Raw genomic sequence first — 16,687 nt, 5'->3', positions numbered from 1 at the left:
CAGGTGTATCCCAGGTGCTCCCAGCTGCCCCCAGGTGCTCTCAGGTGCATCCCAGGTGCCCCCAGGTGTGTCCCAGGTGCCCCCAGCGGTGCCCAGGTGTGCCCGGCGGTGCCCAGGTGTATCCCAGGTGCCCCCAGGTGTGTCCCAGGTGCCCCCAGCAGTGCCCAGGTGTGCCTGGCGGTGCCCAGGTGTGTCCCAGGTGCCCCAGCTCCCCCCAGCTGCCCCCCCCGGCAGTGCTCAGGTGCCCCCAGGTGCCTCCAGGTGTGTCCCAGGTGCCCCCAGCTGTCCCCAGCAGTGCCCAGGTGTGCCCGGCAGTGCTCAGGTGCCCCCAGGTGCCCCCAGGTGTATCCCAGGTGCTCCCAGCTGCCCCCAGGTGCTCTCAGGTGCATCCCAGGTGCTCCCAGGTGCCCCCAGCGGTGCCCAGGTGTGCCCGGCGGTGCCCAGGTGTCCCCAGGTGCCCCCAGGTGTGTCCCAGGTGCCCCCAGCAGTGCCCAGGTGTGCCTGGCGGTGCCCAGGTGTGTCCCAGGTGCCCCAGCTCCCCCCAGCTGCCCCCCCCGGCAGTGCTCAGGTGCCCCCAGGTGCCTCCAGGTGTGTCCCAGGTGCCCCCAGCTGTCCCCAGCAGTGCCCAGGTGTGCCCGGCAGTGCTCAGGTGCCCCCAGGTGCCCCCAGGTGCCCCCAGGTCCCCCCGGCAGTGCCCAGGTGCCCCCAGGTGTGTCCCAGGTGCCCCCAGGTGCTCTCAGGTGCATCCCAGGTGCCCCCAGCTGTCCCCATGTGCCCCCAGCAGTGCCCAGGTGTGCCCGGCGGTGCCCAGGTGTATCCCAGGTGTATCCCAGGTGTATCCCCAGGTGCCCCCAGCTGCCCCCAGGTGTGTCCCAGGTGCCCCCAGGTGTCCCCAGCTGCCCCCAGCAGTGCCCAGGTGCCCCCAGGTGCCCCCAGGTGTATCCCAGGTGCCCCCAGCAGTGCCCAGGTGTTCCCGGCAGTGCCCAGGTGCCCCCAGGTGCCCCCAGGTGTGTCCCAGGTGCCCCCAGCTCCCCCCAGCTGCCCCCCCCGGCAGTGCCCAGGTGCCCCCAGGTGTGTCCCAGGTGCCCCCAGCTCCCCCCAGCTGCCCCCCCCGGCAGTGCCCAGGTGCCCCCGGGTGCCCCCGGTGCGGTGCCCTCACCTGCTCGGCCACCTCGCGCACGGACTGCACGCTGGTGCCGTACAGGTGGCTGTTGTACTGCCCGGCCTCGATGAACTTGTGGCCCTGGATGTCCTTCTCCATTCGCTCCCGCGACGCCACAAAGTGGTAATCGCGCCCGTCCACCTCGTACTCGCGCTTGGGCCGCGTCGTGTCTGCGGGGCACAGGTGAGGCACGCCCGGGCACACCTGGGCACACCTGGGCGCACCTGGGGCACACCTGGGGGCACCTGGGACAGGCGGCGTCCCTCACACGGGGGATAAATGGGGCCCAGCTGTGCCCAGGGGCGTCCCAGGGGTGCCCCAGGTGCCCCCAGGTGTGTCCAAGTGTGTCCAGGTGTGTCCCAGGTGTGCCCAGGTGCCCGCAAGTGCCCCCACGTGTGTCCCAAATCTCCCCCAGGTGTGCCCAGGTGTGTCTCAGGGGTGCCCCAGGTGTGCCCAGGTGCCCCCAGGTGTGCCCCAAATCTCCCCCAGGTGCTCCCAGGTGTGCCCCAGGTGCCCCCAGGTGCCCACAGGTGCCCCCAGGTGTGTCCCAAATCTCCCCCAGGTGCCCCCAGGTGTGCCCCAAATCACTCCCAGCTGTGCCCAGGTGCCCCCAGGTGCGCCCCAAATTATTCCCAGGTGCCCCCAGGGGTGCCCAGGTGCTCCCAGGTGTGTCCCAAATCACTCCCAGCTGTGTCCCAGGTGCCCTCAGGTGTGCCCCAAATCTCCCCCAGGTGCCCCCAGGTGCACCCCAAATCATTCCCAGGTGCCCACAGGGGTGCCCAGGTGCCCCCAGGTGTGTCCCATATCTCCCCCAGGTGTGCCCAGGTGCTCCCAGGTGCCCCCAGGTGTGCCCAGGTGTGCCCCAAATCTCCCCCAGGTACCCCCAGGTGCCCCCAGGTGTGCCCCAAATCACTCCCAGCTGTGTCCCAGGTGCCCTCAGGTGTGCCCCAAATCACTCCCAGGTGCCCACAGGCGTGCCCAGGTGTGCCCAGATGTGTCCAGGTGCTCCCAGGTGTGCCCCAAATCACTCCCAGATGTGCCCAGGTGTGTCCCAAATCTCCCCCAGGTGCCCCCAGGGGCCCTCAGGTGCACCCCAAATCATTCCCAGGTGCCCCCAGGTGTGCCCAGGTGCCCCCAGGTGTGCCCCAAATCTCCCCCAGGTGCCCCCAGGTGCACCCCAAATCATTCCCAGGTGCCCACAGGTGTGCCCAGGTGCCCCCAGGTGTGCCCCAAATCTCCCCCAGGTGTGCCCAGGTGTGCCCAGGTGCCCCCAGGTGTGCCCCAAATCTCCCCCAGGTGTGCCCAGCTGTGCCCAGCTGTGTCCCAGGTGTGCCCAAGTACCCCCAGGTGCCCCCAGCTGTGCCCAGGTGTGCCCCAAATCACTCCCAGGTGCCCGAAGGTGTGTCCCAGGTGTGCCCAGGTGCCCCCAGGTGTGCCCAGGTGTGCCCCAAATCTCCCCCAGGTGCCCCCAGGTGCACCCCAAATCATTCCCAGGTGCCCACAGGGGTGCCCAGGTGTGCCCAGGTGTGCCCCAAATCACTCCCAGGTGCCCCCAGGTGTGCCCAGGTGTGCCCAGGTGTGCCCCAAATCTCCCCCAGCTGTGCCCAGGTGTGCCCCAAATCACTCCCAGGTGCCCGCAGGTGTGTCTCAGGTGTGCCCAGGTGCCCCCAGGTGTGCCCCAAATCTCCCCCAGGTGTGCCCAGGTGTGCCCAGGTGTGCCCCAAATCACTCCCAGGTGTGCCCAGGTGCCCCCAGCTGTGCCCAGGTGTGCCCCAAATCACTCCCAGGTGCCCCCAGGTGTGCCCAGGTGCCCCCAGGTGTGTCCCAAATCACTCCCAGGTGTGCCCAGGTGTGCCCAGGTGTGCCCAGGTGTGCCCCAAATCTCCCCCAGGTGTGCCCAGGTGCCCCCAGGTGTGCCCCAAATCACTCCCAGGTGCCCCCAGGTGTGCCCAGGTGCCCCCAGGTGTGCCCCAAATCACTCCCAGGTGCCCCCAGGTGCACCCCAAATCATTCCCAGGTGCCCCCAGGTGTGCCCAGGTGCCCCCAGGTGTGCCCCAAATCACTCCCAGGTGTGCCCAGGTGTGCCCAGGTGTGCCCAGGTGTGCCCAGGTGCCCGCCGGGACTCACGGGGGACGCAGGAGCCGAACTTCTCGGGGAACTCGGACAGGAGGTCGTCGTTGACGCGGTCCTTGGTGGGGCCCAGGATGATGATCGGCCGCGCGTAGTGAACTGGGGGGGAGGGGCGGAATTCCCAAAATCCCCAAAAATCCCCAAAAATCCCCAAAAATCCCCAAAAATCCCCAAATTCCCGAATTCCCGGGGGCTCGGGAGCCCCCCCGGGATGAACTCGGGGCGGGGGAATCCCCAAATCCCGGGGGCTTGGGGGGAATTCCCGGGGTTCACCTTCCATCTGCGTCACCGTCTCGTAGCTCAGCACGGCGTCCTCGCGGCCTGCGGGGAGAATTTGGGGCTGTTTGGGGCTTTTTGGGGAATTCGGGGCTTTTTGGGGATTTGGGGCTTTTTGGGGGGATTTGGGGCTTTTTGGGGATTTGGGGCTTTTTGGGGGATTCGGGGCTTTTTGGGGATTCGGGGCTTTTTGGGGATTTGGGGCTTTTTGGGGGATTTGGGGCTTTTTGGGGGATTCGGGGCTTTTTGGGGATTCGGGGCTTTTTGGGGAATTCGGGGCTTTTTGGGGATTTGGGGCTTTTTGGGGAATTCGGGGCTTTTTGGGGATTCGGGGCTTTTGGGGGATTCGGGGCTTTTTGGGGATTCGGGGCTTTTTGGGGGATTCGGGGCTTTTGGGGGATTCGGGGCTTTTTGAGGGATTCGGGGCTTTTTGGGGGATTCGGGGTTTTTTGGGGGATTCGGGGCTTTTTGGGGATTCGGGGCTTTTGGGGGATTCGGGGCTTTTGGGGGATTCGGGGCTTTTTGGGGATTCGGGGCTTTTGGGGGATTTGGGGCTTTGTGGGGGATTTGGGGCTTTTTGGGGAATTCGGGGCTTTTTGGGGGGATTCGGGGTTTTTTGGGGATTCGGGGCTTTTTGGGGATTCGGGGCTTTTTGGGGGATTCGGGGTTTTTGGGGATTCGGGGCTTTTTGGGGGATTCGGGGCTTTTTGGGGATTCGGGGTTTTTGGGGGGGATTTGGGGGGATCCGGAGGGGATTTGGGGGATTTTGGGGATTTTATGGGGGTTTTTTTGAGGAGGATTTTGGGGGGAATTGGGATTTTTGAAGGGGATTTGGGAGATTTTGGAGGATTTCGGGATTTGGGGGGGTTTTTTTGGGGATTTTGGGGGCTTTTAAAGGGGTTTTTTAGGGATTTGGGGAGGATTTGGGGGCATTTTTGGAATTTTGGGGTATTTGAAGGGTTTTTGGGGAGATTTTGGGGGATTTGGGGGAGATTTTGGAGGTTTTTGGGGAGATTTTGGGGTTTTTTGGGGTGAGATTTTGGGGGTTTTGGGGGAGATTTTGGGTTTTTTTGGGGGGAAATTTTGGGGGTTTTGGGGGGAGATTTTGGGGTTTTTGGGGGGGAGATTTTGGGGGGATTTTCGAGGGGTTTTGGGGAATTTTGGGGGATTTTTTGAATTTTCAGGGTTTTTTGAGGTTTCTTGGGAGGAGTTTTGGGGATTTTGGGGAAAATTTGGGATTTTTGGGGTTTTTATGGGGGCAGTTTGAGGCCTTGGGGGGATTTTGGGGGAAATTTGGGGTTTTGAGGGAATTTTGGGGGTTTGGGGGATATTTTGGGGCTGTTTTGGTTTTTGGTTGGTTTTGGGGTTTTTTGGGATTTTTTCGGGGCCGTTTCAGGGTTTTTTTGGCTTTGGGGTTTTTGGGGATTTCGGGAGGGATTTTGGGGGAATTTTTTGGGGGGAATTTTTGGGGCAAATTTTGGCGTTTTTGGGGTCCCACCTTGAGCCCCCGGGCCCCGATCTTTGGCCTTGAGCCGCGTCCACTCCCGGCGCTCCACCCTGGGGACACCAGTTCGCACCAGTTCACACCAGTTTGCACCAGTTCACACCAGTTCAGACCAGTTCAGACCAGTTCACACCCGTTTGCACCAGTTCACACCAGTCCACACCAGTCCACACCAGTTCACACCAGTTTACCCCAGTTTACCCCAGTTCACACCAGTTCACACCAGTTCACACCAGTTCACACCAGTTTACCCCAGTTCACACCAGTTCACACCAGTTCATTCCAGTTCACACCAGTTCACCCCAGTTCAGACCAATTCACTCCAGTTCACCCCAGTTACCTCCCAGTAACCCCCGGTGACCCCCCAAGAGCAGCTCCCAGTACAAACCAGTCACTTCCAGTCTATCCCAGTGCCCTCCCAGCCCCTCCCAGTATCCCCAAATCCCCTCCCAGTGCTCCCAGTGCTCCCAGTGCTCCCAGTGCCCTTGAACCCCATTGAACACTCCAGCATTGGCTCCCAGCGCCCTCCCAGTCCAAACCAGTCCAAACCAGTTCAAACCAGTGCCCTCCTGGTGCCTTCCCAGTACAAACCAGTCCAAACCAGTGCTCCCAGTGCCCTCCCAGTGCTCCCAGTACAAACCAGTGCTCTCCTGGAGCTCCCAGTGCCCTCCCAGTGCCCTCCCAGTGCTCCCAGTGCCCTCCCAGTGCAAACCAGTGCTCCCAGTACAAACCAGTGCTCTCCTGGAGCTCCCAGTGCCCTCCCAGTGCTCCCAGTGCCCTCCCAGTAACCTCCCAGTGCCCTCCCAGTGCCCTCCCAGTGCTCCCAGTGCCCCCCCAGTAACCTCCCAGTGCTCCCAGTGCCCTCCCAGTGCCCTCCCAGTGCTCCCAGTGCCCTCCCAGTGCCATCCCAGTGCCCTCCCAGTGCTCCCAGTGCCCTCCCAGTAACCTCCCAGTGCCCTCCCAGTAGAAACCAGTGCCCTCCCAGTGCCCTCCCAGTAACCTCCCAGTGCTCCCAGTGCCCTCCCAGTGCCATCCCAGTGCCCTCCCAGTGCTCCCAGTGCCCTCCCAGTACAAACCAGTGCCCTCCCAGTGCCCTCCCAGTGCCCTCCCAGTGCTCCCAGTGCGGTACCGGCGCTTGCTGGGCACGAAGCCGATGTCGGGGGGCTGTGCCGGGGGCAGCACCAGCCGCGCCTGCCACCACTCCCAGTGCTCCCAGTGCCCTCCCAGTACAAACCAGTGCCCTCCCAGTGCCCTCCCAGTGCCCTCCCAGTGCTCCCAGTGCGGTACCGGCGCTTGCTGGGCACGAAGCCGATGTCGGGGGGCTGTGCCGGGGGCAGCACCAGCCGCGCCTGCCACCACTCCCAGTGCTCCCAGTGCCCTCCCAGTACAAACCAGTGCCCTCCCAGTGCCCTCCCAGTGCCCTCCCAGTGCTCCCAGTGCGGTACCGGCGCTTGCTGGGCACGAAGCCGATGTCGGGGGGCTGTGCCGGGGGCAGCACCAGCCGCGCCTGCCACCACTCCCAGTGCTCCCAGTGCCCTCCCAGTACAAACCAGTGCCCTCCCAGTGCCCTCCCAGTGCCCTCCCAGTGCTCCCAGTGCGGTACCGGCGCTTGCTGGGCACGAAGCCGATGTCGGGGGGCTGTGCCGGGGGCAGCACCAGCCGCGCCTGCCACCACTCCTCGTCGGACGCGTCCAGCACGTGCAGGACGTCCCCGAAGCGGAAGCTCAGGGCCTGGCTCAGGAACCCGACGTCCTTGGCCTTGTCGTAGTCGAAGAGCGCCCTGGGGTTGGCACCTCTGGGTCACTCCCAGTGTCAACCAGTATAAACCAGTTCAGCCCAGTTCAGCCCAGTGCCGCCCCCACGTCCTTGGCCTTGTTGTAGTCGAAGAGCGCCCTGGGGTGGCACCTCTGGGTCACCTCCCCGGGGCCGTCTGCGACACCCCCAGTCCATCCCAGTCCATCCCAGTCCATCGCAGTCCATCCCAGTATAAACCAGTTCAGCCCAGTTCAGCCCAGTTCAGCCCAGTGTCGCCCCCACGTCCTTGGCCTTGTCGTAGTTGAAGAGCGCCCTGGGGTGGCACCTCTGGGTCACCTCCCCAGGGCCGTCTGGGACACCCCCAGTCCATCCCAGTCCATCGCAGTCCATCGCAGTCCATCCCAGTTCAGCCCAGTCCATCCCAGTCCATCCCAGTATAAACCAGTTCAGCCCATTCCATCCCAGTGTCCCCAGTGCCGCCCCCACGTCCTTGGCCTTGTCGTAGTCGAAGAGCGTCCTGGGGTGGCACCTCTGGGTCACCTCCGTGGCACCTCTGGGTCACCTCCCCGGGGCTGTCTGGGACACCCCCAGTCCATCCCAGTCCATCCCAGTCCATCGCAGTCCATCCCAGTTCAGCCCAGTCCATCCCAGTCCATCCCAGTATAAACCAGTTCAGCCCAGTTCAGCCCAGTGCCGCCCCCACGTCCTTGGCCTTGTCGTAGTCGAAGAGCGCCCTGGGGTGGCACCTCTGGGTCACCTCCCCGGGGCCGTCTGGGACACCCCCAGTCCATCCCAGTCCATCCCAGTCCATCCCAGTATAAACCAGTCCATCCCAGTCCATCCCAGTCCATCCCAGTATAAACCAGTTCAGCCCAGTTCAGCCCAGTGTCGCCCCCACGTCCTTGGCCTTGTCGTAGTCAAAGAGCGCCCTGGGGTGGCACCTCTGGGTCACCTCCCCAGGGCCGTCTGGGACACCCCCAGTCCATCCCAGTCCATCCCAGTCCATCGCAGTCCATCCCAGTTCAGCCCAGTCCATCCCAGTCCATCCCAGTATAAACCAGTTCAGCCCATTCCACCCCAGTGTCCCCAGTGCCGCCCCCACGTCCTTGGCCTTGTCGTAGTCGAAGAGCGTCCTGGGGTGGCACCTCTGGGTCACCTCCGTGGCACCTCTGGGTCACCTCCCCGGGGCTGTCTGGGACACCCCCAGTCCATCCCAGTCCATCCCAGTATAAACTAGTCCATCCCAGTATAAACCAGTTCAGCCCAGTTCAGCCCAGTCCATCCCAGTGTCCCCAGTGTCGCCCCCACGTCCTTGGCCCTGTCACAAAGAGCGCCCTGGGGTGGCACCTCTGGGTCACCTCTGTCCTCCCCCTGGGGCCACCTGGGCAGCTCCCAGTCCATCCCAGTCCATCCCAGTTCATCCCAGTCCATCCCAGTTCGTCCCAGTTCATCCCAGTTTGTCCCAGTAACTCCCAGTGCTCCCAATGTCCACCCCAGTGTCCCCAGTGCCGCCCCCACGTCCTTGGCCTTGTCACAGTCGAAGAGCGCCCTGGGGTGGCACCTCTGGGGTCACTCCCAGTGTCAACCAGTATAAACCAGTTCAGCCCAGTCCATCCCAGTATAAACCAGTTCATCCCAGTTCAGCCCAGTCCATCCCAGTGTCCCCAGTGCTGCCCCCACGTCCTTGGCCCTGTCACAAAGAGCGCCCTGGGGTGGCACCTCTGGGTCACCTCCATGGCACCTCTGGGTCACCTCCCTGGGGCCGTCTGGGACACCCCCAGTCCATCCCAGTCCATCCCAGTCCATCCCAGTCCATCCCAGTCCATCGCAGTCCATCCCAGTTCAGCCCAGTTCAGCCCAGTTCAGCCCAGTGCCGCCCCCACGTCCTTGGCCTTGTCGTAGTCGAAGAGCGCCCTGGGGTGGCACCTCTGGGTCACCTCCGTGGCACCTCTGGGTCACCTCCCCAGGGCCGTCTGCGACACCCCCAGTCCATCCCAGTCCATCCCAGTCCATCGCAGTCCATCCCAGTATAAACCAGTTCAGCCCAGTTCAGCCCAGTGTCCCCAGTGCCGCCCCCACGTCCTTGGCCCTGTCACAAAGAGCGCCCTGGGGTGGCACCTCTGGGTCACCTCTGTCCTCTCCCTGGGGCCACCTGGGCAGCTCCCAGTCCATCCCAGTTCATCCCAGTCCATCCCAGTCCATCCCAGTTCATCCCAGTCCATCCCAGTTCATCCCAGTTCGTCCCAGTTCATCCCAGTTTGTCCCAGTAACTCCCAGTGCTCCCAATGTCCACCCCAGTGTCCCCAGTGCCGCCCCCACGTCCTTGGCCTTGTCACAGTCGAAGAGCGCCCTGGGGTGGCACCTCTGGGGTCACTCCCAGTGTCAACCAGTATAAACCAGTTCAGCCCAGTTCAGCCCAGTCCATCCCAGTATAAACCAGTTCAGCCCAGTCCATCCCAGTCCATCCCAGTGTCCCCAGTGTCGCCCCCACGTCCTTGGCCTTGTCACAAAGAGCGCCCTGGGGTGGCACCTCTGGGTCACCTCCCCAAGGTCACTCCCAGTATAAACCAGTATAAACCAGTTCAGCCCAGTCCATCCCAGTCCATCCCAGTATAAACCAGTATAAACCAGTTCAGCCCAGTCCATCCCAGTCCATCCCAGTATAAACCAGTATAAACCAGTTCAGCCCAGTCCATCCCAGTATAAACCAGTTTGTCCCAGTCCATCCCAGTATAAACCAGTCCATCCCAGTCCATCCCAGTATAAACCAGTATAAACCAGTCTGTCCCAGTCCATCCCAGTATAAACCAGTCCATCCCAGTCCATCCCAGTATAAACCAGTCCGTCCCAGTTCAGCCCAGTGTCCCTCAAGGTCCCAAATATCCCCCCCCCCACCAAAAAATCGCAATTTCCCCCAAATCCCCTCGAATGCCCCCAAACGTCCCCAAATCCCAAAAATCCCCAAAAATTCACAGAAAATCCAAAAAAATTCACCAAAAATCCCCCAAAAATTCACCAAAAATCCCCCAAAAAATTCACAAATAATCCCCCAAGAAATTCACAAAAAATCCCAAAAAAATCCCAAAAAAGTCCCAAAAAAATCCCCAAAAATCCTCCAAAAAATTTGCAAAAAATCCCCAAAAAATCCCTAAAAATTCACAGAAAATCCCAAATCCCAAAAAAATCCCAAAAAATCCCCCCAAAATCCCCAAAAAATCATTAAAAAATCCCCAGAAAATCCCCAAAATCCCCCAACAAAGTCACAAAAAATCCCCCAACAATCCCCCAAATTCCCAGAAAGTCCCAAAAAATCCCAAAAATCCCAAAAAGTCACCAAAAAATCCCCCAAAAAATCACAAAAAATACCAAGAGATCCCAAAAAATTCATAAAAAAAAAAAAAAATCCAAAAATCCCCAGAAAATAAAAAAAAATCCCAAAAAATCCCAAAAATCCCAAAAAATTCACCAAAAATCCCCAAAATATCCCCAAAAAATCCCCCAAAAATTCACAAGAAACCCCCAAAATTCCCAAGAAGTCCCAAAAAATCCCAAAACACCCCAAAAAATCCCTAAAACATTCCAAAAAATCCCCAAAAAACCCCAAAACCCCAAAATCAAAAAAATCCCAAAAAAATCCCCCAAAATATCCCCCAAAATCCCCCAAAATCCCCAAAAAATCTCAAAAAAAATCCTCAAAAAAATCCCAAAAAATCCCCCAAAAAATCCCAAAAAGAACCCAAAAAATCCCGAAAAATCCCCCAAAAAATCCCAAAAAATCCCCAAAAATCCCCCAAAAACCCCCCAAAAAATCCCCAAAAATCCCAAAAAATCCCCAAAAATCCCCCCAAAATCCCCCAAAAAATAAAAAAAATCCCCCAAAAAATAAAAAAAAATCCCCAAAAATCCCCCAAAAAATCCCCAAAAATCCCAAAAAATCCCCCAAAACCCCAAAAAATCCCCAAAAAATCCCCAAAAAAATCCCAAAAAATCCCCCAAAAAATCAAAAAAAATCCCAAAAAATCCCCAAAAAATCCCCAAAAACCCCAAAAAATCCCCCAAAAAATCCCAAAAAATCCCCCAAAAAATCAAAAAAAAATCCCAAAAAATCAAAAAAAAATCCCCAAAATATCTCCAAAAAACCCCCAAAAATCCCCCAAAAAATCCAAAAAAAATCCCCAAAAATCCCCAAAAAATCCCCAAAAAATCTCCAAAAAACCCCCAAAAAATAAAAAAAAAATCCCAAAAACCCCCCAAAAAATCCCCAAAAATCCCCCAAAAAATCAAAAAAAATCCCAAAAAATCCCAAAAAAAATCCCCAAAACCCCCCCAAAAAATCCCCAAAAATCCCCCAAAAAACCCCAAAAATCCAAAAAAAATCCCAAAAAAACCCCAAAAAAATCCCCAAAAATCCCAGAAAAACCCCAAAAATCACCCAAAAAATCTCCAAAAAAATCCCCAAAAAAACCCAAAAAATCCCCAAAAATCCCCCAAAAAAATCCCAAAAAATCCCCCAAAATCCCCCAAAAACCCCCCAAAAAATCCCCAAAAAATCCCCAAAAAATCCCAAAAAATCCCAAAAAATCCCCAAAAATCCCCAAAAATCCCCAAAACCCCCCAAACCCCCCCAAACCCCCCAACCCCCCCAACCCCCGCTGCCCTGCCCCGCTCCCCACCGCACGTAGAAGCCGCGCTTGGGGTCGCTGCGCAGGGAGGCGCTGCCGGAGCCGAGGCTGCTGCTCAGGAGCTGCTCCCGCAGGTCGTGGATCTTGGCCTCGAAGCGCCCGTACTCTGCACAGGGGTTTGGGGCGTTTTGGGGCGTTTTGGGGGATTTGGGGGATTTTTGGGGAGTTTGGGGCACCCAGGACATGGAGGGGATTCGGGGAAGTTTGGGGGATCTTGGCCTCGAAGCGCCCGTACTCTGCACAGGGGTTTGGGGCGTTTTGGGGGGATTTTGGGGGGTTTTGGGTGTTTTGGGGGGTTTTTGGGGAGTTTGGGGGATTTTTGGGGGGTTCAGGGGACCCAGAACATGGAGGGGATTCGGGGAAGTTTGGGGGATTTTGGCCTCGAAGCGCCCGTACTCTGCACAGGGGTTTGGGGCATTTTGGGGCGTTTTGGGGCGTTTTGGGGAGTTTGGGGGATTTTTGGGGGGTTCAGGGGACCCAGGACATGGAGGGGATTCGGGGAAGTTTGGGGGATTTTGGCCTCGAAGCGCCCGTACTCTGCACAGGGGTTTGGGGCGTTTTGGGGCGTTTTGGGGCGTTTTGGGTGTTTTGGGGGATTTTTGGGGGGTTCAGGGGACCCAGGACATGGAGGGGATTCGGGGATGTTTGGATTGTTTGGGATATTTGGGGGATCTTGGCCTCGAAACGCCCGCACTCTGCGGGATTTGGGGCGTTTTGGGGGGATTTTGGGGGGTTTGGGGGGATTTTTGGGTGTTTTGGGGGATTTTTGGGAATTTTTGGGGGGTTCAGGGGACCCAGGACATGGAGGGGATTCGGGGAAGTTTGGGGTGTTTGGGGGATCTTGGCCTCGAAGCGCCCGTACTCTGCACAGGGGTTTGGGGCGTTTTGGGGCGTTTTGGGGGGTTTTGGGGGATTTGGGGGATTTTTGGGGAGTTTGGGGGACCCAGGACATGGAGGGGATTTGGGGAAGTTTGGGGGATCTTGGCCTCGAAGCGCCCGCACTCTGCACAGGGGTTTGGGGCATTTTGGGGAGTTTGGGGGATTTTTGGGGTGTTTGGGGGACCCAGGACATGGAGGGGATTCGGGGAAGTTTGGGGTGTTTGGGATATTTGGGGGATCTTGGCCTCGAAGCGCCCGCACTCTGCACAGGGGTTTGGGGCGTTTTGGGGCGTTTTGGGGATTTCTGGGGATTTTGGGAATTTTTGGGGTGTTTGGGGGATTTTTGGGGGGTTCAGGGGACCCAGGACATGGAGGGGATTCGGGGATGTTTGGATTGTTTGGGATATTTGGGGGATCTTGGCCTCGAAACGCCCGCACTCTGCGGGATTTGGGGCGTTTTGGGGGGATTTTGGGGGGTTTGGGGGGATTTTTGGGTGTTTTGGGGGATTTGGGGGATTTTTTGGGGGTTCAGGGGACCCAGGACATGGAGGGGATTCGGGGAAGTTTGGGGGATCTTGGCCTCGAAGCGCCCGTACTCTGCACAGGGGTTTGGGGCGTTTTGGGGCGTTTTGGGGATTTTGGGGCGTTTTGGGGGGTTTTGGGGATTTTTGGGGTGTTTGGGGCACTCAGGACATGGAGGGGATTCGGGGCAGTTCGGGAATATTCGGGATATCGAGGATTTGGGGGGATTTGGGGGAGATTTGGGACATCAGGGCCGCCCCGGGGCCACCTCTGGGGCCACTTCCGGGAGCCCTGGGGACCTCGGAGGGGGGGGTTGGGGCCATTTGGGGACCCCCGGGGACATTTGGGGCCATTTGGGGCCCCCCGGGGCCATTTGGGGCCATTTGGGGCCATTTGGGGCCCCCCGGGGACATTTGGGGACCCCCGGGGCCATTTGGGGCCATTTGGGGCCATTTGGGGCCATCTGGGGACCCTTGGGGCCATCTGGGGCCATTTGGGGCCATTTGAGGACCCCCGGGGCCATTTGGGGACCCCCGGGGCCATCTGGGGCCATTTGGGGCCATTTGAGGACCCCCGGGGCCATTTGGGGACCCCCGGGGCCATTTGGGGCCATTTGGGGACCCTCGGGGACATTTGGGGCCATTTGGGGCCATTTGGGGACCCCCGGGGACATTTGGGGCCATTTGGGGACCCCCGGGGACATTTGGGGACCCCCGGGGCCATTTGGGGCCATCTGGGGCCATCTGGGGCCATTTGGGGCCATTTGGGGCCATTTGGGGACCCCCGGGGCCATTTGGGGCCATTTGGGGCCATTTGGGGCCATTTGGGGACCCCTGGGGACATTTGGGGACCCCCGGGGACATTTGGGGCCATTTGGGGCCATTTGGGGCCATCTGGGGACCCTTGGGGCCATCTGGGGCCATTTGGGGCCATTTGGGGACCCCCGGGGCCATTTGGGGCCATCTGGGGCCATCTGGGGCCATTTGGGGCCATTTGGGGCCATCTGGGGCCATTTGGGGCGATCTGGGGCCATGTGGGGCCATTTGGGGCCATGTGGGGCCATCTGGGGACCCGGGGGTGGCACCTTCGGGCCGGTACTGGGCGATGATGGTCACCGACTGGCCCGCGTTCTTCAGGGCCAGCGCCGCCTGCTCGTGGGTGGCCCCGCGAAGGTCGACCCCGTTCACCTGCGGGGACAGGGGGGGACGTCTGGGGCCACCTGGGGACGTTTGGGGCCACCTGGGGGCGTTTGGGGCCACCTGGGGGAGTTTGGGGCCACCTGGGGGAGTTTGGGGGCATTTGGGGCCACCTGGGGACATTTGGGATATGGGGGAAGTGGGAAAAATGGGGAAATAGGGGGGAAAAGGGGGGAAAATGGGACATTTGGGGACATTTGGGGACATTTGGGGACACCTGGGGACATTTGGGATATGGGGGAAGTGGGAAAAATGGGGGAAATTGGTGAAAAAGGGGGGGGGAAGGGACATTTGGGGACATTTGGGGACATTTGGGGACATTTGGGGACATTTGGGGAAGTCTGGGGACACTTGGGGGCACTTGGGGGCACTTGGGGACATTTGGGGGCATTTGGGATATGGGGGAAGTGGGAAAAACGGGGGAAATTGGGGAAAAAGAGGGGGAAATGGGACATTTGGGGACATTTGGGGAAGTCTGGGGACATTTGGGGACATTTGGGGGCACTTGGGGACATTTGGGGACATTTGGGATATGGGGAAAGTGGGAAAAATGGGGGAAATCGGGGGGAAAGGGACATTTGGGGACATTTGGAGGAATTTGAGGGCATTTGGGGACATTTGGGGACATTTGGGATATGGGGGGAAGTGGGAAAAACGGGGGAAATTGGGGAAAAAGGTGGGGAGGGAAGGGACATTTGGGGACATTTGGGGACATTTGGGGACATTTGGAGACAAGTTTGGTACAGGGGAAATGGGGGAAAAGGGAAAAAAAAAGGAGAAAAACCGGGAAAAATTGGGGAAAATTGGGGAAAATTGGGGGAAATTGGGGAAAATTGGGAAAATTGGGGAAAATTGGGGGAAATTGGGAAAAGGGGACACTCTGGGGACACTCTGGGGGTGGCTTTGGAGCCTTTCCCACGGTGAGGATGACGATGGTGGTGACACAAAAGCCCCAAAAAGCAACAGAACCGCCCTGGCCCCGCTGCCCCCGGTGCCACCAGGGCTGTCCCCGGTGCCACCGCGGGTGCCCAGGTGCCACCACGGGTGCCCACCGAGAGGATCTGGTCGCCCTTGCGCAGCTCCCCGCTGAGGTCGGCCGGGCCCCCGGCCAGGATGAAGGAGATGAAGATGCCCTCGCCGTCCTCACCACCCACGATGTTGAAGCCGAGGCCGGTGGAGCCGCGAGGGATCACGATGCGCCGAGGGTCCCTGGGAGGGACACGGACACTCAGCCACGGACACTCAGTGAGGGACACTCAGCCACGGACACTCAGCGAGGGACACTCAGCGAGGGACACTCAGGGACACTCAGGGACACTCAGCGAGGGACACTCAGCGAGGGACACTCAGGGACACTCAGGGACACTCAGTGAGGGACACTCAGCCAGGGACACTCAGCGAGGGACACTCAGGGACACTCAGTGAGGGACACTCAGCGAGGGACACTCAGCGAGGGACACTCAGCGAGGGACACTCAGGGACACTCAGGGACACTCAGGGGACACTCAGGGGACACTCAGGGACACTCAGCGAGGGACACTCAGTGAGGGACACTCAGCCACGGACACTCAGGGACACTCAGGGACACTCAGGGGACACTCAGGGACACTCAGCGAGGGACACTCAGTGAGGGACACTCAGCCACGGACACTCAGGGAGGGACACTCAGGGACACTCAGGGACAGCCACGGACACTCAGCGAGGGACACTCAGGGAGGGACACTCAGGGACACTCAGCGAGGGACACTCAGCCACGGACACTCAGGGACAGCCACGGACACTCAGCGAGGGACACTCAGCGAGGGACACTCAGGGACACTCAGGGACACTCAGGGAGGGACACTCAGCGAGGGACACTCAGCCACGGACACTCAGGGAGGGACACTCAGCGAGGGACACTCAGCGAGGGACACTCAGGGGACACTCAGGGAGGGACACTCAGTGAGGGACACTCAGCGAGGGACACTCAGCCACGGACACTCAGGGAGGGACACTCAGCGAGGGACACTCGGGACACTCAGGACACTCAGGGGACACTCAGGGAGGGACACTCAGGGACACTCAGAGGACACTCAGGGACACTCAGGGGACACTCAGGGGACACTCAGGGGACACTCAGGGAGGGACACTCAGGGACACTCAGGGAGGGACACTCAGCGAGGGACACTCAGGGACACTCAGAGGACACTCAGGGACACAGGGGACACTCAGGGACACTCAGCGAGGGACACTCAGGGACACTCAGAGGACACTCAGGGACACTCAGGGGACACTCAGGGGACACTCAGGGGACACTCAGGGAGGGACACTCAGGGACACAGGGGACACTCAGGGACACTCAGGGGACACTCAGGGACACTCAGGGGACACTCAGGGACAGGGGGACACTCAGGGGACAGTGAGGGGACACTCAGGGGACACTCAGAGGACACTCAGAGGACACTCAGGGACAGTGAGGGGACACTCAGGGGTCACTCAGAGGACACTCAGAGGACACTCAGGGACAGTGAGGGGACACTCAGGGTGACACTCAGGGGACACTCAGGGACAGTGAGGGGACACTCAGGGGTCACTCAGAGGA

At 59.7% G+C, this 16,687-nt stretch overlaps 1 protein-coding gene across 2 annotated transcripts in view; it reads right to left on the bottom strand.

Annotated features, from left to right (window-relative positions):
• Positions 1-16,687, bottom strand: part of DLG4 (discs large MAGUK scaffold protein 4) — a 52,889-nt gene that overhangs the window by 2,718 nt on the left and 33,484 nt on the right. For both annotated transcript variants that reach the window (XM_082300535.1, XM_082300534.1), the window contains exons 10-17: positions 15,159-15,315; positions 13,995-14,097; positions 11,501-11,615; positions 6,676-6,852; positions 5,067-5,125; positions 3,566-3,613; positions 3,290-3,391; positions 1,160-1,332 (exon numbers count right to left, since the gene is read on the bottom strand). In XM_082300535.1, coding sequence (XP_082156661.1) covers positions 1,160-1,332; positions 3,290-3,391; positions 3,566-3,613; positions 5,067-5,125; positions 6,676-6,852; positions 11,501-11,615; positions 13,995-14,097; positions 15,159-15,315 — 934 coding nt within the window. The remainder of the gene's footprint in view (positions 1-1,159; positions 1,333-3,289; positions 3,392-3,565; positions 3,614-5,066; positions 5,126-6,675; positions 6,853-11,500; positions 11,616-13,994; positions 14,098-15,158; positions 15,316-16,687) is intronic.

Source organism: Coloeus monedula (assembly GCF_965178545.1).
Source record: "Coloeus monedula genome assembly, chromosome: 40".
Taxonomy (NCBI): domain Eukaryota; kingdom Metazoa; phylum Chordata; class Aves; order Passeriformes; family Corvidae; genus Coloeus; species Coloeus monedula.
The sequence above is the reverse complement of the archived record's forward strand: the minus strand, read 5'-3'. Positions and strand labels throughout refer to the sequence as shown.